The sequence below is a fragment of the Rhinatrema bivittatum genome, chromosome 8, assembly GCF_901001135.1.
Source record: "Rhinatrema bivittatum chromosome 8, aRhiBiv1.1, whole genome shotgun sequence".
Lineage (NCBI taxonomy): Eukaryota > Metazoa > Chordata > Amphibia > Gymnophiona > Rhinatrematidae > Rhinatrema > Rhinatrema bivittatum.
Window position 1 is genome coordinate 11,987,109 of NC_042622.1, and position 22,325 is coordinate 12,009,433.

Below are 22,325 nucleotides of genomic sequence, written 5' to 3' on the forward strand. Positions count from 1 at the left end.
AGTGATTGCTAACGTCTTCAGATAACTGCGCGGCAGAGTCCGGAAGCCAATTCACCCTGTTTGGAGCCGCTGCGTTTTCCATGTTCCGTAGTCATTGCCTAGACTTCAACAAGGACCCGCGGAAATGGGCAGGAGGAAGAAAACTCAGAAGGAGAGGACACAAAAAAAGGAGAGGAGACATGGAAAAGGAAGCGAGGAGGCAAAGACAAAAGCACAATGGTCCTTTCTCTTCCCTAAAGGAGGAGGATGAGGAGAGGAGGGGGAGGGAAGACGGGGTTGGAAGCAGGAAGTTAAGTGTCAGCTTGACGTAGCTCATCTGCATGCGTTAGTGACTTTCTCGGAAGGCTTAGGGCCTAATTCTTAGTTTCCCCACAGATAGGGAATGGGAGGAAAGTCTTAGTGACTCAGACCCTAAGGGTTCCCTCTGTCAGTCACACAAAATTTCTGTCTCTTTGTAATTTTAATGTTCAAGCTTGTGGAAGAAAATGAGATGAAAGCAGCAGGTTGTACTTACGGCAGGTCCATCTGGTCCTGCTGGTCCAATTTCACCCTGTGAGATGGAAAGGCATTAGTGCGAGGTGTTGCAGGTGAACCCCATGTTTCAACCCCCCCATAGGGACATGCAACGTTTTCATCCAAATGGAAAAGCAGGATGAATGCAACTTTAAAATGTTTACGACTCTGCAGGCGAAATTTAGGGTTCTTTCACATAGACATTACATATATTTGCAAATAAGACACAACAATTTTAGTGATCCCGATATTGACCCCATATTACGTCCTAAAAATAGCCTAGAGAAGATGCTCACAAGCCACAAAAATTGCCTATATCGATTCCAGGTTCTATAACATTCTTCATTTTGGAAATTACGATCTGACTATTAGTGCAAAACTGATAGATCAGTGGAACAGGGATTTAGGCGTGGATTTAGAAGACTCTGGCAAGGTATTTGGTGCTCGATATCTAAGTTATCTATTTGCAATAAACACCACAAATGAATGTACAAAAATCGCTGCTTCGCATTTATAGACACCCACTCTCCTCTACTAGATTCAGTAAATCTAGTCCTCTTTGTTGGCGACAATGCCGGGGCGACAGAGACGTGTATATATATAGGTGGTGGGAATGTCGAGAGGTGCCACGGTATAAAGCAGTACAAGAGATGACTGCATGTTCTGTGATGTTTTCACCTCAGTTGTGTATGTTAAGTAGGTTGGATGATCTTAAGAGATTAGTATCCCATCGGTTACGTGCTGGGCAACTGAGCACTGCTTATTACTGGTACACTATGGTGTCTCAACTCACAGTCATGGAGCAGATTACTTTGACTCTAAAGCACAAAAGTCAAGATTATGAACCGAGATGGGGCCACTGTTGGTCCTGGCATGAGTCAAGTGTTGATTACGTTTCTTTGACGGTTTGCCTAGGAGTCCTTGCATCCACATTGCTTTGTATGGATGCTTTCTCTCTGCTCTCCCCAGTACTTATTGTACTTTATGTGTACGTTTCCTTACATACTTGGTTATGTGTTGCATTGTAATTTGGCACTTCTTCTCTTGTGTACCTTGATTCAAAATAAACAGTCATGAAAAAAAACAAAACAAGAAAAACAGGACGAATGAGTCGATTTTTTCTTAAGCGCAATTCCACAAAAAACCTGAATCCTTTTTGGCTCATTCCAATTAAAGTCTATGGGGGAAGCACAGCAATGCAGTGTTGTACTCCAAGACAGACATAACGGAGCCAGCTGGAGAGACCAACCATGCTTCAGCACTTTCTCAACCAGCTGATGCCAGTTGGCAGCTCCAAGTCATGATATTTTATTTATTTGTTTTTATATACCGATGTTCGATTTACATATCACATCGGTTTACATATAACTTAATGGTGCAGGAAGTTAAGCATTTCCTTTTGTTAGGTACAGGGAACGATTAGAAACAGTAACGTGAAGGAATAACAGTAACATGGATAAAAAACAGTAATAATGATAGTAATAAACAACAAACAACGTTTGATATAGGGTGAAAGTGAAACTAAGCGAGCTTCAGCAGTGACCATTTAGTTCTCAGTCATTCCACTGCTGGATTTCAGACAGGGAAGGTAGTGATTCTGAAGCTTCTTGCTTCACAATTTAGAAAGGAAAGATTTATAAAAAGATAATTTACAGCATATGCTACTAGACTCACTAAGACTATGCCTAGCTGTGGTTTGGGGTGCTAACTAGAGACTGGAGAAAGTCTGTAATCTCTATGAGAGGGTTATAGTGTGTATCATCGGGGTTAGACTAACAACTACAAATTATACAGTGATGGTGGCTGTTGGAAAGATACATTCACTATTGCCGGGACCAACATCTGGAACAAAATGCCAACCGACCTGCGTCTCGAACCCTGCCATAAGAAGTTTAAGCAAAACCTCAAAACATGGCTGTTCAAACAAGCTTACACTCAATGATCCTCTCCTCTACTGAAATACCGATTAATATTCCTGTTCTCACCGAATCATTGCTACACGCCGATTTTATACTTCTCACTACTAATTTTGACTTTCTTGGTCTCTGATCTTCCATTTATTACTAGAATTGCCATTAACTAAGGATCATGATTACCATTGGTTTATTGTATTTGCTGTTATTTTGTTGGTATTTTTTTATATATATCATGTCTATGTTATTTCAATTTCTCTGTAAAGCCTGTTGCTGAATTATTGTTTATTGTAAACGGAGGTGATGTTTTTAACGTGCCGCGGTATATAAAAAATCACTAAATAAATAAATAAATAAATAAATTATTTGACCTGATATTATTTTCTGAGTTAGCCATGTTAGTTATTAATGACCTGATATTATTTTCTGAGTTAGCCATGCCTCTGGCTCTTCCTCCTCCCAGTTCAAGTGCCCCTGTTTTATTGTAACTTTTGCTCACTTTGCTCTCTCTTCGGCTATTGCTCATGTTGATGTTAATGTTATTGCACCGCTGTTTATTGTAAACCGACACGAAATAATTGGTATCATGAATATCGGTATAAAAAAAGCCCTAAATAAATAAATAGATAGATAAATAAATAAATTATTTCTTGCATCGTAAGGAGTGTTTGTCACTGCTTGATCTGCGAAAGAGTCAGTGCGGGGGAAAACCTGAATGGAGCAGCGGTTAGAACCCCAAACAAGGTAAGACGGTAATCTGCATGTTGAACACAAGCAGGCCGATGCAATCCTGTGTGCTCAGGCTAGTGCACAGGTTAACCTGTGGTTGGCCATGCGTCCAACCGCATGTCCATAATCCCTTGTGAAATAAGGGGATAAGCATGTCCAAAACGAATGTCCAAACCAGCACATAGCTAATAGCGCTTATCACATGTAAATGCCATGTTGAGGAGGCTATTAGTTATTACCCCTTTATGTGAAAAATAATAGTGCGCCTGATGTGCACTTTTTTTTTTTAATTGAACATTTTTATTTTAAAACAGTCCACAAAACGTAGAATCATCAACATCCATAACCATAATATTCAACTGCAAACTTCATGTTCCAGCCCCCAACCCCTCCCCCTGCCGTGATACCGTTAACAAATATCTCCAAGCTTTCCCACAGTAATGAAAGACAATACAGAATACACCCCATGAGGCATACACGTGACCAGTTATAATGCGTGTACCACGACAGCGTAACAACAAGGAAGCACCCACAGTTCAACTCATCTCTGGTTTACTTAGCCCCTTTACCCATTGTATATCAGGTTCCCAGTATTCCTCGCACATGGTCAAGTTGCTCATCTTAATGGCAGTCAGCCAACTCAAGTTAAACATTTTCCCCAATCTTTGATGTACCCTCCTCGGGAGAGGAGCTAATACTTTCCTCCACCTACAAGTTAACTCGCACCTCGCTGAAATCACTATTTGTTGCATAAGAATTTGGGGATCCCAGGCCCTGCATCAGAAGGAAGAGAAGGGATTGAGTGAGAGGGAAAGTGGAACAAGAGGGAACATGTGAGAGAGTATAAGCGAGCATGTGTGTTCAGCACGTGAGAGAGTATAAGCAAGCATGTGTGTTCAGCACATGTGAGAGAATAAAAGCGAGCGTGTGTGTTCAGCACATGTGAGAGAGTATAAGCGAGCATGTGTGCGAGTATAAGCGAGCATGTGTTTGTGTGCGCATCTGAGAAAGTGTGAGGAAGAAATGAGTGTGACCATGTGAAAGAGGGAATGATTGTGTGTGTGTGTGGGGGGGGGGGGGGTATGAGCATATGAGAGATTGTGAGCGAGTATGTGTATTTGAATAAGTGAGCATGGGATTGAGTGTTAGCGAGCATGTGCCTGTGTGTGAGAGTGAGTGTGCATTTTGAAAATGAACATCTGTTTGTTAGACAGAGTGTGTATGTGAGAGAGAGCGGACAAAGTTTGTGTGCAGCTCCCCTTCCCCCACCAATCCAGGACAATTTCAAGGTGAATAAATCAAAAGTTCCCAGCTATGGAAAACTGGGAATTTTTTTTAATGATTATTGGATGTAATTTCATGTATTTGCTGTTTTGAAATATTTTATTGGCTTTGGGTAAATGTTAAAAAATGTATATATAATGGTATTCTGTTCATCAGCTGTCTTCAAATATGTATTTTTTATTAGTATGGTTTTATTATTATGATTGATGTTTTATATTTCCTGATTTTGCTATTTTATGAGGAACGGTGATGTTTCTTTTTTCCACTGATGCATTACATACAGAGCCTGGTTTTTTGCAGTTTCCAGTACAGTTTTTGTCTGCACATTTCTCTTTATACTTTGTGATCACTTTATTCTGTATTTGGTGAGGATCTGTCTATGTTCTGGTGTGTGAGTGACGGAGGTGAGGTATTCTGCTACTGTGTAGTTTCTGTGCAGGGATCTATAGCAGCCTGGCTTGTTCACTTTTCTGAATAGGTGTATTTGTGTTTCAGGGCCTGATGTAACATTTGCGGTGCTGCATTTCATGGGTAGGGTTCTTACTATTTGAGAGCTGGCATTTAGTGCCGTTTTGGTACGGGATGTTTACTATATTGTAATTGTACTTCAGTTTATTCATGGCTTTCCGAGGGCCAAGCCCAAACCCAACGCACTTTTTACAATAGGCCTATGGGCTCCCAAGTTCCTTTTTGCAGGCTTCCCTCGTTATCACCTCAGCAGTGCATGTACATGTAACATCCATGCTGTCGTAAGTGATATTTGTACACCGGAAATCTGTACTTGCAATGTCTTTTTTCATATAAAATCTGTTCTTATAAATGCAGAAGTTTTTATTGCGTGCATGCTGAGAGCTGGGGGAGGCGAGGGGGATGGGTGCAAATCTGGAAGGCTGGCAGAGCGCCTTAGACCCTTGCACTAGCTCTCTTGCACTAGTGCGCTATGCACGGACCCTCACCATTCATTTTCTGCACTACTAGCCTAAGGCCCCAGACCTTTACTAAGAATGAACTTCCCCATAATTTTATATTACTCCCGGTTATGCAAATGTTGATCCCAGTATGAACGTTTCTTTGTAAACTGTTGTGATCATCATTTGGAACGAAGGGATAGAAAATGTCTAAATAAAAAACAGATTCACTTATCTCCCACATTCCAGGACGCAAATGCCTGGGAAGGTTGGGAAGCAGACGACAGGGGGTCCCAGCTTCCTGGGAATATTATCCCTGGCACTCTTACCTGGGAACGGGGACACTTCCACAGCGTTCCCAGTCATCCAAAGGGGCCAAACTCCAATGGGAACCTCGCCCCCCTGGCCCCCTTCCCAGGGCCAGCTTGGTGATCTGACCTGCATCGTGCTTTGGGGGTGGGGGAGAGCGGCATCTCAGCCCTCGCCTCGGGCAGCAGATTGGCTTGAGCGGCACCCGGGGCGCCGGAGTAGCCGGGGAGGGCGGCAGTTCTGAAAGGACGGGCGAGATGGGAAGCGGCGCGGGCGAGGCACGGAGCTGGAGGACGGTTTTCCCGTTTCTGGGTAGTTATTTCTGCGAGGAGCTGTGGGTCGTTTGTCGTGTGCGATGAGAGAGAGATCACGTGACGACGTCGCCACTAAGGCGGCCGGACGCCCTCCCGCCGGCACCGAGGAGGAGCCCTGCGGCACTCCCGCCTGAGCGCCCGCGGGTGGCGGTCCTTACCGTGTAAACACGTTCCAACCAAAAAAAGAAAGGATCCATTCAACGAGGAGCCCACCCAGGCCCAAACTGCGAGACCTGTGGCCTGCCCTGTGCTGAGGAGCTGGAAGGAGTCCTGCTTATAACTTCAGGGCCCAGTTTTAAACCTTCTCTCATTGTCCTCACCCAGCTCTCCTGTGGAGGTCTGAACCGGCGCGAAGGACCCTGAATTGCCGAGCAGAACCTGGGTGCAGGCTTCAGTACTCACCCTGTCCCCAGGAGGTCCGTCACGGCCGAGCCTGCCATCAGGGCCGGTCAAACCCTGCAAAGGAGAGCGGCAGAAAAGTCAGAGCCAGGGACCAGAGAGCGACGCAGAAACACGCGCAGTCACTAAGCGGAGGCCCTGCGGGGTTTTTACTGTGGCAAAAACGATGAGACGCCCCTGAAAGCTGAGGGGAAGACGGAAGGCCCGAAGCAGGCTGGAAAGAGAGAGGTGCAAGGGAAGCAAAGGGAAAAAAAAAAAAAGCCAAATCCCCCAAATTCCTGCAGGCAGCGGAAGGAAGCTGCGGAACTCCCCAGGAAAAACGGGAATCCGAATGGCTGCGGACCTCACTTCCATTTCTTTAAGGAAACATCAGCAATCCCCCAGCATCGCGGGAAAGAAAGGGGAGAAATCTGCCCGCTCCCAGATGAACTGAAGAAATGACCGCTCCCCACCTTACCCGGTCCCGCTCCTCGGCGCATCATGCAGACACAAGCTGGGAGACATCATCACTTACATCAATGCCAGGAAGTCCAGGCCGGCCGGCCTTCCCCACCTCCCCTGGCTTGCCTGCAGTACCTTTGGGTCCCTAAGTCAGAAACACAAATAAAATACAAAGAGCCCATTATACCAGGAGGCCGGGCCAGGAATCTCTTCAGCTGCTCCACAAGTGAGGGGCATTTGAACGCACTCGGGAGGAGGGATCGGGTTTCCTCTTCCCTCTCCAGCCGCAGCAGACGGTGCACGGAGCGTGTCCTATTTCGGGTAACTCTGGGCCGGTCCGGCTTACTGCTTTATCCGATCCCTCACAGGCGTTTCCAGACCGCGTACATGCGGCTGCAGCTCGGGAAGGGCTGCCCGGGCACCAGAATATTCAGAAAGAGTTCTGCTCATCTGCAGATCCACTCTTTATTTATTTATTTTATTTATTTAAAAATTTTTCTATACCGTCGTTAAGTTAAATACCATCACAACGGTTTACAGAAGGGCACGATAAAGAGAAATATGGGTGGTGTAGATTACAAATTACTCGTGTGCCGTCATAGTACGGTAACAATGTAAAATAATAAACTAGGTGTGTAAATTAAATGTAAAGGGCTGGCTGGGGGCGGCTCTTACCCCTCGCCGGCATCGCAAGGCAGCCCTATGGGGCGCAGACGCCTGCTGCTCTGTTTTTTTTTTGGCGCTGGACTTTGAAGCCCGAATCTTGTAGCGCCGGCCTCCCTTACAGCTGTGGCACCGCTGGCCTCCCTTACAGCTGTGGCACCGCTGGGGCCGATAGCCCAGCGTCACGTGGCCACTGCACCTTGCAAAGGAGCTTATCAGTTATTTATCCGAGGTACAGACCTAGGAGGGAGATGATTATGGGATGCATGCGGTCCTTACTTTCTTTCCTTAACTCGTTCATTGGGTGGGGGAGGGGGGGGGGGTTGCTTATTTCTAAGCATGAGACGCTGCTGGCCTTGGAGAACAGCCCCTCTACTAATCATTCACTCCTGCCTGCAGCTCCCCTCTCCCACCCCAGCCCCAGTGCCCCCCTCCCCCTGGTGGCGTCGCCCTGAAGCATTCTGGGACATGTAGTGCTGCTGGAAGGAACTCGAGAACTGGCCCAGAGCCCTGTGAGCTGGAAAGGGAACAATCCCAGACAGAGCCGGCCGGTGCCCATGGAGCTCCGTGCCCCGCCCACCGCGGGCCCCGGCCGGCTCCTCCCCCTGCTCCAGGACAGGCCGGGTCACAGATGCAAGGAGGCCTAAAGCCCCAGGCCAACCCCCCACCCCCCCAGTCACTGCAAATACTTACAGGAGGGCCAGGAAAGCCAGGAGGCCCGGGTTCTCCCTGAAATAAAATGAAAAGAGAGAGTCATTTAGCAGGAGTGGCTCGCTCCCAGCAGCGGCGGCGGCAGCCCAGGCCGTCATCGCTCCAGCCCCGCTCGGCTTTGCCCTTTTTATCTGTCGCGTTCACGCCGATGCCGGCAGTTTCCTTAATTCGTTAGGTTTAGCACGGAGGGCCACATGGCCGAAGCTGGATTCGGTTCATCGGGCCTAGGTCACAACGTAAAAGTGTGGGTTTCTGATTCTCCGGCTGGCATTTTACCCCCCTGCCACCCTGTCGGGGGCAGATTTCAGCACCGCCGCTCACCCACTGCCCAGCAGCCTGATCTGTTTGCTCCGGGAGCCCGGCTCCGTGGCGCTCCGGGTTTTACCTGCACTTTCTAGAGCCACACAGAGGGCTCACTGCAAGTGCTGCCAGCAGTCCCGGGATAAACCTGGGTCAGGTAGCAGAACCAGGCTCAAGAGAAAGGAATACGGCGGCCCTTCCTCCAGGTTTATCCGCTCCCCAGTCCCTTCCACTGCAGCTGCCTGGTGAGAAGAAAGCTTTCTCCGGGTGGAAATGCGGGTTTACCCCTGTAACAAAAGCTTTTAAAACTTGAACTACTTCCCCCTGCCCACCCTGCCTCGGGAGGGAAAGGATGCACTGGGATTCAGTGCTGCCATCATCCTGCTTATTTACAGGCACAAAGCAGGAAAAAGTCCAGGGACCTGCAAGTTGTGACAGCCAACTGAGCCCCCACCAGCTCCTGCTGCATAACAAGAACAGAGGTCGAGTACCTGGGAGCCCCTACTGTATAATAAGGACAGGGATTGAGCCCCTGGGGTATAATAAGAAAAGGGACTGAGCCCCTGAGAGCTCCTGCTCTATAATAAGGACAGGGATTGAGCCCCTGGGGTATAAAGGGACTGAGCTTCTGGGAGCTCCTGCTCTATAATAAGGACAGTGATTGATCCCTGGGGAGTTCGTGCTGTATAATAAGGCCAGGGATTGAGCTTCTGGGAGCCCTCGCTGTACACGGACAGGGACTGAGCCCCACAGGAGTCTCTGCTGTATAATAAGGAAAGGGACTGTGCTCCCAGGAGCTTCTGCTGTATAATAAGGACCAGGATTGAGCCCCTGAGAGCTCCTGCTGCATAATAAGGACAGAGATTGAGTACCTGGGAGCCCCTGCTGTATAATAAGGACAGGGATTGAGCTTCTGGGAGCCCTTGCTGAACACGGACAGGGACTGAGCCCCACAGGAGTCTCTGCTGTATAATAAGGAAAAGGACGGTGCTCCCAGGAGCTTCTGCTCTATAATAAGGACCAGGATTGAGCCCCTGAGAGCTCCTGCTGCATAATAAGGACAGGTATTGAGTACCTGGGAGCCCCTGCTGTATAATAAGGACAGGGATTGAGCTTCTGGGAGCCCTTGCTGAACACGGACAGGGACTGAGCCCCACAGGAGTCTCTGCTGTATAATAAGGAAAAGGACGGTGCTCCCAGGAGCTTCTGCTCTATAATAAGGACCAGGATTGAGCCCCTGAGAGCTCCTGCTGCATAATAAGGACAGGTATTGAGCCTTGGGGAGTCCCTGCTCTACAATGAGCCCCTGTAGTATAATAAGAACAGGGATTGAACCACAGGGCATTCCTGCTCTATAATAAGGACAGGGATTAAGGCCAGGGACTGAGCCCCACAGAAGTCTCTGCTGTATAATAAGGAAAAGGACGGTGCTCCCAGGAGCTTCTGCTCTATAATAAGGCCCAGGATTGAGCCCCTGGGTATAAGGAATGCATGATTTACAGTATGCATAAAGTGGAAGGCCTCTTTATGAAGAAATCCCCAGTACAATTGAATTCATGAGCCTCATCGGCAAGGCGAGGCAGTTTCTGGGTTCAGCGTCTGTGATGCATTCACATCCAGCGATCCTTCATCAAGCAAATGACTTTACTATAACTTCGATGCTCATTTCTTTCAAAGCATATAAGGAATCCCTTTCTACAGTAACAGGATAATATTTCCATAGAAAAAACATTAAACAATTTGGGATTCTTTTCAAGCTATAACTATTTATCTAACCATTTCACTTTCCTACCTTGTAACCTATCATAGAAATGTACCAAATGACAGCAGATACAACTGGAAAGCCCATTGGTCCAACCATTCCTGATGCAAATTGCAGAATCTTCTCCATGTCAAGCTTTACCTCTCACTCCCTCACAGCTAAGGATCCTCTGTGCTTATCCCAGGCTTTACCCCTCACTCCCTCACAGCTAAGGATCCTCTGTGCTTATCCCAGGCTTTACCCCTCACTCCCTCACAGCTAAGGATCCTCTGTGCTTATCCCAGGCTTTACCTCTCACTCCCTCACAGCTAAGGATCCTCTGTGCTTATCCCAGGCTTTACCTCTCACTCCCCCACAGCTAAGGATCCTCTGTGCTTATCCCAGGCTTTACCCCTCACTCCCCCACAACTGAGGATCCTCTGTGCTTATCCCAGGCTTTACCCCTCACTCCCCCACAGCTAAGGATCCTCTGTGCTTATCCCAGGCTTTACCTCTCACTCCCCCACAGCTAAGGATCCTCTGTGCTTATCCCAGGCTTTACCCCTCACTCCCCCACAGCTAAGGATCCTCTGTGCTTATCCCAGGCTTTACCCCTCACTCCCCCACAGCTAAGGATCCTCTGTGCTTATCCCAGGCTTTACCTCTCACTCCCCCACAGCTAAGGATCCTCTGTGCTTATCCCAGGCTTTATCCCTCACTCCCCCACAACTGAGGATCCTCTGTGCTTATCCCAGGCTTTACCCCTCACTCCCCCACAGCTAAGGATCCTCTGTGCTTATCCCAGGTTTTACCCCTCACTCCCTCACAGCTAAGGATCCTCTGTGCTTATCCCAGGTTTTACCCCTCACTCCCCCACAACTGAGGATCCTCTGTGCTTATCCCAGGCTTTACCTCTCACTCCCCCACAGCTAAGGATCCTCTGTGCTTATCCCAGGTTTTACCCCTCACTCCCTCACAGCTAAGGATCCTCTGTGCTTATCCCAGGTTTTACCCCTCACTCCCTCACAGCTAAGGATCCTCTGTGCTTATCCCGGGCTTTACCTCTCACTCCCTCACAGCTAAGGATCCTCTGTGCTTATCCCAGGCTTTACCTCTCACTCCCTCACAGCTAAGGATCCTCTGTGCTTATCCCGGGCTTTACCCCTCACTCCCCCACAGCTAAGGATCCTCTGTGCTTATCCCAGGCTTTACCTCTCACTCCCTCACAGCTAAGGATCCTCTGTGCTTATCCCAGGCTTTACCTCTCACTCCCTCACAGCTAAGGATCCTCTGTGCTTATCCCAGGCTTTACCCCTCACAGCTAAGGATCCTCTGTGCTTATCCCAGGCTTTACCCCTCACAGCTAAGGATCCTCTGTGCTTATCCCAGGCTTTACCCCTCACTCCCCCACAGCTAAGGATCCTCTGTGCTTATCCCAGGCTTTACCCCTCACTCCCTCACAGCTAAGGATCCTCTGTGCTTATCCCAGGCTTTACCCCTCACTCCCCCACAGCTAAGGATCCTCTGTCCTTATCCCAGGCTTTATCCCTCACTCCCTCACAGCTAAGGATCCTCTGTGCTTATCCCAGGCTTTACCTCTCACTCCCTCACAGCTAAGGATCCTCTGTGCTTATCCCAGGCTTTACCTCTCACTCCCCCCACAGCTAAGGATCCTCTGTGCTTATCCCAGGCTTTACCTCTCACTCCCCCCACAGCTAAGGATCCTCTGTGCTTATCCCAGGCTTTACCTCTCACTCCCTCACAGCTAAGGATCCTCTGTGCTTATCCCAGGCTTTACCTCTCACTCCCCCCACAGCTAAGGATCCTCTGTGCTTATCCCAGGCTTTACCCCTCACTCCCCACAGCTAAGGATCCTCTGTGCTTATCCCAGGCTTTACCCCTCACTCCCTCACAGCTAAGGATCCTCTGTGCTTATCCCAGGCTTTATCCCTCACTCCCCCACAGCTAAGGATCCTCTGTGCTTATCCCAGGCTTTACCCCTCACTCCCCCACAGCTAAGGATCCTCAGTGCTTATCCCAGGCTTTACCCCTCACTCCCCCACAGCTAAGGATCCTCTGTGCTTATCCCAGGCTTTACCCCTCACTCCCCCACAGTTAAGGATCCTCTGTGCTTATCCCAGGCTTTAGCCCTCACTCCCCCACAGCTAAGGATCCTCTGTGCTTATCCCAGGCTTTACCCCTCACTCCCCCACAGCTAAGGATCCTCTGTGCTTATCCCAGGCTTTACCCCCTCACTCCCCCACAGCTAAGGATCCTCTGTGCTTATCCTAGGCTTTACCCCTCACTCCCTCACAGCTAAGGATCCTCTGTGCTTATCCCAGGTTTTACCCCTCACTCCCCCACAGCTAAGGATCCTCTGTGCTTATTCCAGGCTTTACCCCTCACTCCCCCACAGCTAAGGATCCTCTGTGCTTATCCCAGGTTTTACCCCTCACTCCCCCACAGCTAAGGATCCTCTGTGCTTATCCCAGGCTTTACCCCTCACTCCCCCACAGCTAAGGATCCTCTGTGCTTATCCCAGGCTTTACCCCTCACTCCCTCACAGCTAAGGATCCTCTGTGCTTATCCCAGGCTTTACCCCTCACTCCCTCACAGCTAAGGATCCTCTGTGCTTATCCCAGGCTTTACCCCTCACTCCCTCACAGCTAAGGATCCTCTGTGCTTATCCCAGGCTTTACCCCTCACTCCCTCACAGCTAAGGATCCTCTGTGCTTATCCCAGGCTTTACCCCTCACTCCCTCACAGCTAAGGATCCTCTGTGCTTATCCCAGGCTTTACCCCTCACTCCCTCACAGCTAAGGATCCTCTGTGCTTATCCCAGGCTTTACCCCTCACTCCCTCACAGCTAAGGATCCTCTGTGCTTATCCCAGGCTTTACCCCTCACTCCCTCACAGCTAAGGATCCTCTGTGCTTATCCCAGGCTTTACCCCTCACTCCCCCACAGCTAAGGATCCTCTGTGCTTATCCTAGGCTTTACCCCTCACTCCCTCACAGCTAAGGATCCTCTGTGCTTATCCCAGGCTTTACCCCTCACTCCCTCACAGCTAAGGATCCTCTGTGCTTATCCCAGGCTTTACCCCTCACTCCCTCACAGCTAAGGATCCTCTGTGCTTATCCCAGGCTTTACCCCTCACTCCCTCACAGCTAAGGATCCTCTGTGCTTATCCCAGGCTTTACCCCTCACTCCCTCACAGCTAAGGATCCTCTGTGCTTATCCCAGGCTTTACCCCTCACTCCCTCACAGCTAAGGATCCTCTGTGCTTATCCCAGGCTTTACCCCTCACTCCCTCACAGCTAAGGATCCTCTGTGCTTATCCCAGGCTTTACCCCTCACTCCCTCACAGCTAAGGATCCTCTGTGCTTACCCAGGCTTTACCCCTCACTCCCCCCACAGCTAAGGATCCTCTGTGCTTATCCCAGGCTTTACCTCTCACTCCCTCACAGCTAAGGATCCTCTGTGCTTATCCCAGGCTTTACCCCTCACTCCCTCACAGCTAAGGATCCTCTGTGCTTATCCCAGGCTTTACCCCTCACTCCCCCACAGCTAAGGATCCTCTGTGCTTATCCCAGGCTTTACCCCTCACTCCCTCACAGCTAAGGATCCTCTGTGCTTATCCCAGGCTTTACCCCTCACTCCCTCACAGCTAAGGATCCTCTGTGCTTATCCCAGGCTTTACCCCTCACTCCCTCACAGCTAAGGATCCTCTGTCCTTATCCCAGGCTTTACCCCTCACTCCCCCACAGCTAAGGATCCTCTGTGCTTATCCCAGGCTTTACCTCTCACTCCCTCACAGCTAAGGATCCTCTGTGCTTACCCAGGCTTTACCCCTCACTCCCCCACAGCTAAGGATCCTCTGTGCTTATCCCAGGCTTTACCCCTCACTCCCCCACAGCTAAGGATCCTCTGTGCTTATCCCAGGCTTTACCTCTCACTCCCTCACAGCTAAGGATCCTCTGTGCTTATCCCAGGCTTTACCTCTCACTCCCTCACAGCTAAGGATCCTCTGTGCTTATCCCAGGCTTTACCTCTCACTCCCTCACAGCTAAGGATCCTCTGTGCTTATCCCAGGCTTTACCCCTCACTCCCTCACAGCTAAGGATCCTCTGTGCTTATCCCAGGCTTTACCCCTCACTCCCCCACAGCTAAGGATCCTCTGTGCTTATCCCAGGCTTTACCCCTCACTCCCTCACAGCTAAGGATCCTCTGTGCTTATCCCAGGCTTTACCCCTCACTCCCTCACAGCTAAGGATCCTCTGTGCTTATCCCAGGCTTTACCCCTCACTCCCCCACAGCTAAGGATCCTCTGTGCTTATCCCAGGTTTTACCCCTCACTCCCTCACAGCTAAGGATCCTCTGTGCTTATCCCAGGCTTTACCCCTCACTCCCCCACAGCTAAGGATCCTCTGTGCTTATCCCAGGCTTTACCCCTCACTCCCCCACAGCTAAGGATCCTCTGTGCTTATCTCAGGCTTTACCCCTCACTCCCTCACAGCTAAGGATCCTCTGTGCTTATCCCAGGCTTTACCCCTCACTCCCCCACAGCTAAGGATCCTATGTGCTTTATCCCAGGCTTTACCCCTCACTCCCCCACAGCTAAGGATCCTCTGTGCTTATCCCAGGCTTTACCTCTCACTCCCTCACAGCTAAGGATCCTCTGTGCTTATCCCAGGCTTTACCCCTCACTCCCTCACAGCTAAGGATCCTCTGTGCTTATCCCAGGCTTTACCCCTCACTCCCTCACAGCTAAGGATCCTCTGTCCTTATCCCAGGCTTTACCCCTCACTCCCCCACAGCTAAGGATCCTCTGTGCTTATCCCAGGCTTTACCCCTCACTCCCTCACAGCTAAGGATCCTCTGTGCTTATCCCAGGCTTTACCCCTCACTCCCTCACAGCTAAGGATCCTCTGTGCTTATCCCAGGCTTTACCCCTCACTCCCCCACAGCTAAGGATCCTCTGTGCTTATCCCAGGTTTTACCCCTCACTCCCTCACAGCTAAGGATCCTCTGTGCTTATCCCAGGCTTTACCCCTCACTCCCTCACAGCTAAGGATCCTCTGTGCTTATCCCAGGCTTTACCCCTCACTCCCCCACAGCTAAGGATCCTCTCTGCTTATCCCAGGCTTTACCCCTCACTCCCTCACAGCTAAGGATCCTCTGTGCTTATCCCAGGCTTTACCCCTCACTCCCTCACAGCTAAGGATCCTCTGTGCTTATCCCAGCCTTTACCCCTCACTCCCCCACAACTAAGGATCCTCTGTGCTTATCCCAGGCTTTACCCCTCACTCCCTCACAGCTAAGGATCCTCTGTGCTTATCCCAGGCTTTACCCCTCACTCCCCCACAGCTAAGGATCCTCTGTGCTTATCCCAGCCTTTACCTCTCACTCCCCCACAGCTAAGGATCCTCTGTGCTTATCCCAGCCTTTACCCCTCACTCCCTCACAGTTAAGGATCCTCTGTGCTTATTCCAGGCTTTACCTCTCACTCCCCCACAGCTAAGGATCCTCTGTGCTTATCCCAGGCTTTACCCCTCACTCCCTCACAGCTAAGGATCCTCTGTGCTTATCCCAGGCTTTACCCCTCACTCCCCCACAGCTAAGGATCCTCTGTGCTTATCCCAGGCTTTACCCCTCACTCCCCCACAGCTAAGGATCCTCTGTGCTTATCTCAGGCTTTACCCCTCACTCCCTCACAGCTAAGGATCCTCTGTGCTTATCCCAGGCTTTACCCCTCACTCCCCCACAGCTAAGGATCCTATGTGCTTATCCCAGGCTTTACCCCTCACTCCCCCACAGCTAAGGATCCTCTGTGCTTATCCCAGGCTTTACCCCTCACTCCCCCACAGCTAAGGATCCTCTGTGCTTATCCCAGGCTTTACCTCTCACTCCCCCACAGCTAAGGATCCTCTGTGCTTATCCCAGGCTTTACCCCTCACTCCCCCACAACTGAGGATCCTCTGTGCTTATCCCAGGCTTTACCCCTCACTCCCTCACAGCTAAGGATCCTCTGTGCTTATCCCAGGCTTTACCCCTCACTCCCCCACAGCTAAGGATCCTCTGTGCTTATCCCAGGCTTTACCCCTCACTCCCCCACAGCTAAGGATCCTCTGTGCTTATCCCAGGCTTTACCCCTCACTCCCTCACAGCTAAGGATCCTCTGTCCTTATCCCAGGCTTTACCCCTCACTCCCTCACAGCTAAGGATCCTCTGTGCTTATCCCAGGCTTTACCCCTCACTCCCCCACAGCTAAGGATCCTCTGTGCTTATCCCAGGCTTTACCCCTCTCTCCCTCACAGCTAAGGATCCTCTGTGCTTATCCCAGGCTTTACCCCTCACTCCCCCACAGCTAAGGATCCTCTGTGCTTATCCCAGGCTTTACCCCTCACTCCCCCACAGCTAAGGATCCTCTGTGCTTATCCCAGGCTTTACCCCTCACTCCCCCACAACTGAGGATCCTCTGTGCTTATCCCAGGCTTTACCTCTCACTCCCCACAGCTAAGGATCCTCTGTGCTTATCCCAGGCTTTACCCCTCTCTCCCTCACAGCTAAGGATCCTCTGTGCTTATCCCAGGCTTTACCCCTCACTCCCCCACAGCTAAGGATCCTCTGTGCTTATCCCAGGCTTTACCCCTCACTCCCCCACAACTGAGGATCCTCTGTGCTTATCCCAGGCTTTACCTCTCACTCCCCACAGCTAAGGATCCTCTGTGCTTATCCCAGGCTTTACCTCTCACTCCCCACAGCTAAGGATCCTCTGTGCTTATCCCAGGCTTTACCCCTCACTCCCCCACAGCTAAGGATCCTCTGTGCTTATCCCAGGCTTTACCCCTCACTCCCCCACAGCTAAGGATCCTCTGTGCATATCCCAGACTTTACCCCTCACTCCCCCACAGCTAAGGATCCTCTGTGCTTATCCCAAGCTTTACCTCTCACTCCCTCACATCTAAGGATCCTCTGTGCTTATCCCAGGCTTTACCCCTCGCTCCCTCACAGCTAAGGATCCTCTGTGCTTATCCCAGGCTTTACCCCTCACTCCCTCACAGCTAAGGATCCTCTGTGCTTATCCCAGGCTTTACCCCTCACTGCCCCACAGCTAAGGATCCTCTGTGCTTATCCCAGGCTTTACCCCTCGCTCCCTCACAGCTAAGGATCCTCTGTGCTTATCCCAGGCTTTACCCCTCACTCCCCCACAGCTAAGGATCCTCTGTGCTTATCCCAGGTTTTACCCCTCACTCCCTCACAGCTAAGGATCCTCTGTGCTTATCCCAGGCTTTACCCCTCACTCCCCCCACAGCTAAGGATCCTCTGTGCTTATCCCAGGCTTTACCCCTCACTCCCCCACAGCTAAGGATCCTCTGTGCTTATCCCAGGCTTTACCCCTCACTCTCTCACAGCTAAGGATCCTCTGTGCTTATCCCAGGCTTTACCCCTCACTCCCTCACAGCTAAGGATCCCCTGTGCTTATCCCAGGCTTTACCCCTCACTCCCCCCACAGCTAAGGACCCTCTGTGCTTATCCCAGGCTTTACCCCTCACTCCCTCACAGCTAAGGATCCTCTGTGCTTATCCCAGGCTTTACCCCTCACTCTCTCACAGCTAAGGATCCTCTGTGCTTATCCCAGGCTTTACCCCTCACTCCCCCACAGCTAAGGATCCTCTGTGCTTATCCCAGGCTTTACCCCTCACTCTCTCACAGCTAAGGATCCTCTGTGCTTATCCCAGGCTTTACCCCTCACACCCCCACAGCTAAGGATCCTCTGTGCTTATCCCAGGCTTTACCCCTCACTCCCCCACAGCTAAGGATCCTCTGTGCTTATCCCAGGCTTTACCCCTCACACCCCCACAGCTAAGGATCCTCTGTGCTTATCCCAGGCTTTACCCCTCACTCCCCCACAGCTAAGGATCCTCTGTGCTTATCCCAGGCTTTACCCCTCACACCCCCACAGCTAAGGATCCTCTGTGCTTATCCCAGGCTTTACCCCTCACTCTCTCACAGCTAAGGATCCTCTGTGCTTATCCCAGGCTTTACCCCTCACACCCCCACAGCTAAGGATCCTCTGTGCTTATCCCAGGCTTTACCCCTCACTCCCCCACAGCTAAGGATCCTCTGTGCTTATCCCAGGCTTTACCCCTCACACCCCCACAGCTAAGGATCCTCTGTGCTTATCCCAGGCTTTACCCCTCACTCCCCCACAGCTAAGGATCCTCTGTGCGTATCCCAGGCTTTACCCCTCACTCCCCCACAGCTAAGGATCATCTGTTCTTATCCCAGGCTTTACCCCTCACTCTCCCACAGCTAAGGATCCTCTGTGCGTATCCCAGGCTTTACCTCTCACTCCCCCACAGCTAAGGATCCTCTGTGCTTATCCCAGGCTTTACCCCTCACTCCCCCACAGCTAAGGATCCTCTGTGCTTATCCCAGGCTTTACCTCTCACTCCCTCACAGCTAAGGACCCTCTGTGCTTATCCCAGGCTTTACTCCTTCCTCTAGGGTAGGCATATTTAGGTCTCATTTCACAGCTACGAGAAGGCAGACTCTGGACAAAGTCAATAGCCCTTCCCTGGGGGCCTCTAATCTGTAGAAACTTCCATGAATGTAGCATAAGTAAATAGCAAACGTGAGCAGACCTCGCCCGCTCTCCTGCCACAGACTTGGAGGTGGGACAGATGTGATATGGACGCTTCCTGCACCGAACACTGTGGCCTCTCTGTCAGGTTCTGCACAAAGGCTTCTCAGTTAGGAGGCAGAAAGCTCAGCTCGCCCAGAGGCTGGGGCCTAACCTCCCTCACTGCTCGGACCAGGGGCTACAACAAGTCAGCCTCGGGCTTTACCGCACTATCTGTATTTTGTTCAGTTCTGCCCCAGGATCCCCCTGCACCTCAGCATTTCCCGCTCCTCCCCCTGACCTCTCCCTTCTCCAGGGCTGGCACCCAGGACCGTGGTTTTCTTGGCCTCTCTCCCCCCCCTCCGGCACCTCCTCTGGTTCATTTTCTTGGTTTCAGATGCTGCTTTACTTGTGCAAATCGAAGCATGGCACAGGATAAAGGATTCACTACAGTTAATTATGCAAGCCCGTCCAGCATAGACAGACAACCATCCCATAAATACAAGCCTGAATCCTCCATTAACTTCGATACGATAAACCAGTCAGCCCTTAAAACTAACTGTTCTGAAAGGAGTGCGGTGGGGCTCTTCCTCGCCTCTTCACTATTATAAAATCCTCCGAGGCACAGCCAGCTTTCCCTGCCCTTCCTAACCTTAGCAGACTCTTCCTGTTGAATTTGGAGGGCTTAGGGGCATTGCACAAATGCAGGGGAAAGATGCTCGTGAAGCCGATCAAAGTGACAGGGACAACGCCACCTGGATGCCCTCTCTGTGAAGCTCCTTTCACTCAGGGTGCCCCCTCCCATTTATTCCCCCTTTTCTCCCTGGTGCTCGGGGTGTCCCGAGACCCTCCCCACACCTACATCTATGCCATGCTTGCCAGATTTTCCAGGGGGTCCAGGAGGGCCAGGGGGTCCTGCAGTCAGCTAGAGAGAAACAAGAAAAAACCGTGATCACAACACAGAACAGACCAGACCGCCACTATCGACAGGGCCACTCTCCTCCTTCCCAGGAGTGGCAGGTGACTGCAGGACACCGCGGCAGGAAAGGCTTCAGCCAAGCGATCAATAATCGCCATTCATCCCTGTCTCTCCCATGCTTCAGCCCCATCCCTTGCCACCCCACATGCATCGTTCCCTCCTCTCTACCCTTGAACACAATCTGTACCTTGCACTGAGTTACCCTGCAGACCGACAGCTCAGATAAAAGGAGGGACTGCTGCCGATGCTTTTGTGGCTGGTTCTGGAGGTGTCCGGCGAGCTGTAAACCTAGAGGAACAAAGGCTTCCCTTGTCCCTCTGTTACTGCTCCCATCAGCCCAGGGTCGGCCCTGCATTCCTCACCACCGCAGGAAGGATTCCAGGACCAGCGGCAGAGCTCTAGCAAAATAAAGCCCAGCGAGCCCCCACTCCATCCTGCTGCAACACTGGTTTCAAGAGCCAGGCTGTAGCCTTCTCAAACTATAAACTAAAAGCCAGATTTAAAATTGCTAATGGGCTGTTAGGCATCAGGGGGCAAAACCTGTATGGGAAGGTTTGTCTACTGTGAACACCAACTCCTGGTTGATAAAAGGGGCAATGCATCCTCCCCCAACGCTAGGAAGCACACTCTTTTCTATTGCCCTATTTCATCTTCCTTCCTTAGCTTTTCAAAGCAAAGTTAGAAATCTTGGTGGTCTCTGCATCTACCCCAGAATTAAGTGACCAGAGGCCAAATAAATAAACTTCTGCAGACTAAACTCAAAAGCAACTCATGCAGAGATGTGAACTTCAGCACTTGGAGTCTTGTTGCGGCTGTGAAGCACTCAGATCCCAAAGAAGGTACTGCCAGGGAAAGTGACTCACCTGAGCCCAGGATGTGGCCACGAGTTGTAAAAGAAGGAGCAGCCGAAGAGCCCCGCGTCCAGGCATGGTTCCCCAGCACCGTCTCAGGCTCCCGATTTCAAGGGATCTCCCTCCCTCACCTCTCAGCTCCTGAGTGTGCTCGGTCTCCAGCTGCAGGGGCTGAGCTGAGAAGCAGGAAGCAGGTCTGGGGAGGGGGGAGCAAGGGTCAGCTATGAAAGGAGCTGTACATTCACAGCCCAGGATTCCCCAGAGCCAGCACTGCAAGCAGTGAGGGAGGAGCACCGAGGACCCCACCCCCAGTGAAAGATAACTGGACTCGGGTTTACCTGAGCAGAGCTGGGATGTGGGGATTCAGGGCACTTAACACCTGTGTTCTCACAGCTTTCTTCCTTCACATGCCTGTCCATTCTCTCTGCTTATCTGGAAGGTTCACTTCTGTTGGATATCTGAAGATACAGCTAAAATGTGCTCGAGGTTTTATTTTCTAGAGAGCTTGCTGTGGAGGATGTTATTGATGAAGTGGGGGTGGGATTTCTTTTTTAGGTTCCTTTGATCCAGGTTTTCTTTGAGTATTGTTTTTAGACGATATTTGTATTTTTTTCTACTGTAAACGCCTTCATGGCATCTGACTGGCAGGATACCAAATCTGGAGAAATAAATATTTAAAAGATGACCAAAAAAAAAAAAAACAACAAAAAACCCAGCCCCAAGCATAAGAAAGAAGAGCTCTGTCAAACAAAAGCTCAACAAACCGGGAGTAGCTCCGGAGGACTGGAAAAGGGCGAACCCGGTTCCTATTTATACTCGTGGAAGTAAGGAGGAGGCTGGGAACTACCGGCCGCTTAGCCTGACCTCTGTGGTGAGCAAAGTTAGGGAATCAGAGGACGGTGCCGTTTCTGGAATCGGAGGCAGCAGGGTTTTACCAGAGATCAATCTTGTCAGGCAGATCTGATCAATGTCTTTGATTGGGTGACCAGAGAGCTGGATCAGGGGACAGTGCTAGATGAGATGTACTAGGATTTTGTCCCGGTTCCACATAGGCGACTTATAAATAAATTGAACGCTCTTGGTGTGGGTCCTAGAGTGCCTAAGTGGGTTAGAAACGGGCTGAGTGGGAGGCAATAAAGGGGGGTGGCAAATGCAGTTTTCTCCGAGGTGGAGGATATTACCAGCGATGGGCTTCAGGGATTGGACCTTGGACTGGCTCTTTTCATCTTTTTAATGAGTGATATAACTGAAAAGTTTTCAGGGAAGGTTTGTCTTTTTGCTGATGATATCAAAATCCAGTAACAGGGTGCACAGCCAGGAAGGAGTGGAAAACATGAGGGATCTAGCGAAGCTCGTGGAATGGTCTATGGTCTGGCAGCTAAAATTTGATGCTAAAATTAGTAGAGTAATGCATTTAGGATGCAAAACCCCAAGGGAAAAGGTGCAGTATTGGGAGTGAAATTCTTCTATGCACAAAGGAAAAGTGGGATCTGGGGGTGATTGTAGCTGATCTTAAAGGTGGCAGTAAAAGCCAGAAAGCTGCTTGGCCACATAGGGAGAGGAAAGGTCAGCAGAATAAGGGAGGTGACATTGCCCCTGTGTAGGTCCCTGGTGAGACCTCACTTGGGATACTGAGTCCAGTTCT

General features: G+C 50.5%; 1 protein-coding gene across 2 annotated transcripts in view; it reads right to left on the reverse strand.

The window, feature by feature from the left end:
* The window catches only part of COL9A3 (collagen type IX alpha 3 chain), a 103,238-nt gene extending 81,984 nt beyond the window's left edge, over positions 1–21,254 (reverse strand). The window contains exons 1-6 of one of the 2 annotated variants that reach the window (XM_029611943.1): positions 20,693–21,254; positions 19,713–19,775; positions 8,167–8,202; positions 6,884–6,955; positions 6,373–6,426; positions 515–550 (exon numbers count right to left, since the gene is read on the reverse strand). In XM_029611943.1, the coding sequence (XP_029467803.1) occupies positions 515–550; positions 6,373–6,426; positions 6,884–6,955; positions 8,167–8,202; positions 19,713–19,775; positions 20,693–20,758 (327 nt within the window). In that variant the 5' untranslated portion in view covers positions 20,759–21,254. The remainder of the gene's footprint in view (positions 1–514; positions 551–6,372; positions 6,427–6,883; positions 6,956–8,166; positions 8,203–19,712; positions 19,776–20,692) is intronic. The other variant, XM_029611944.1, reaches the window with a different exon arrangement.
* Between the last annotated feature and the right edge of the window lie 1,071 nt (positions 21,255–22,325).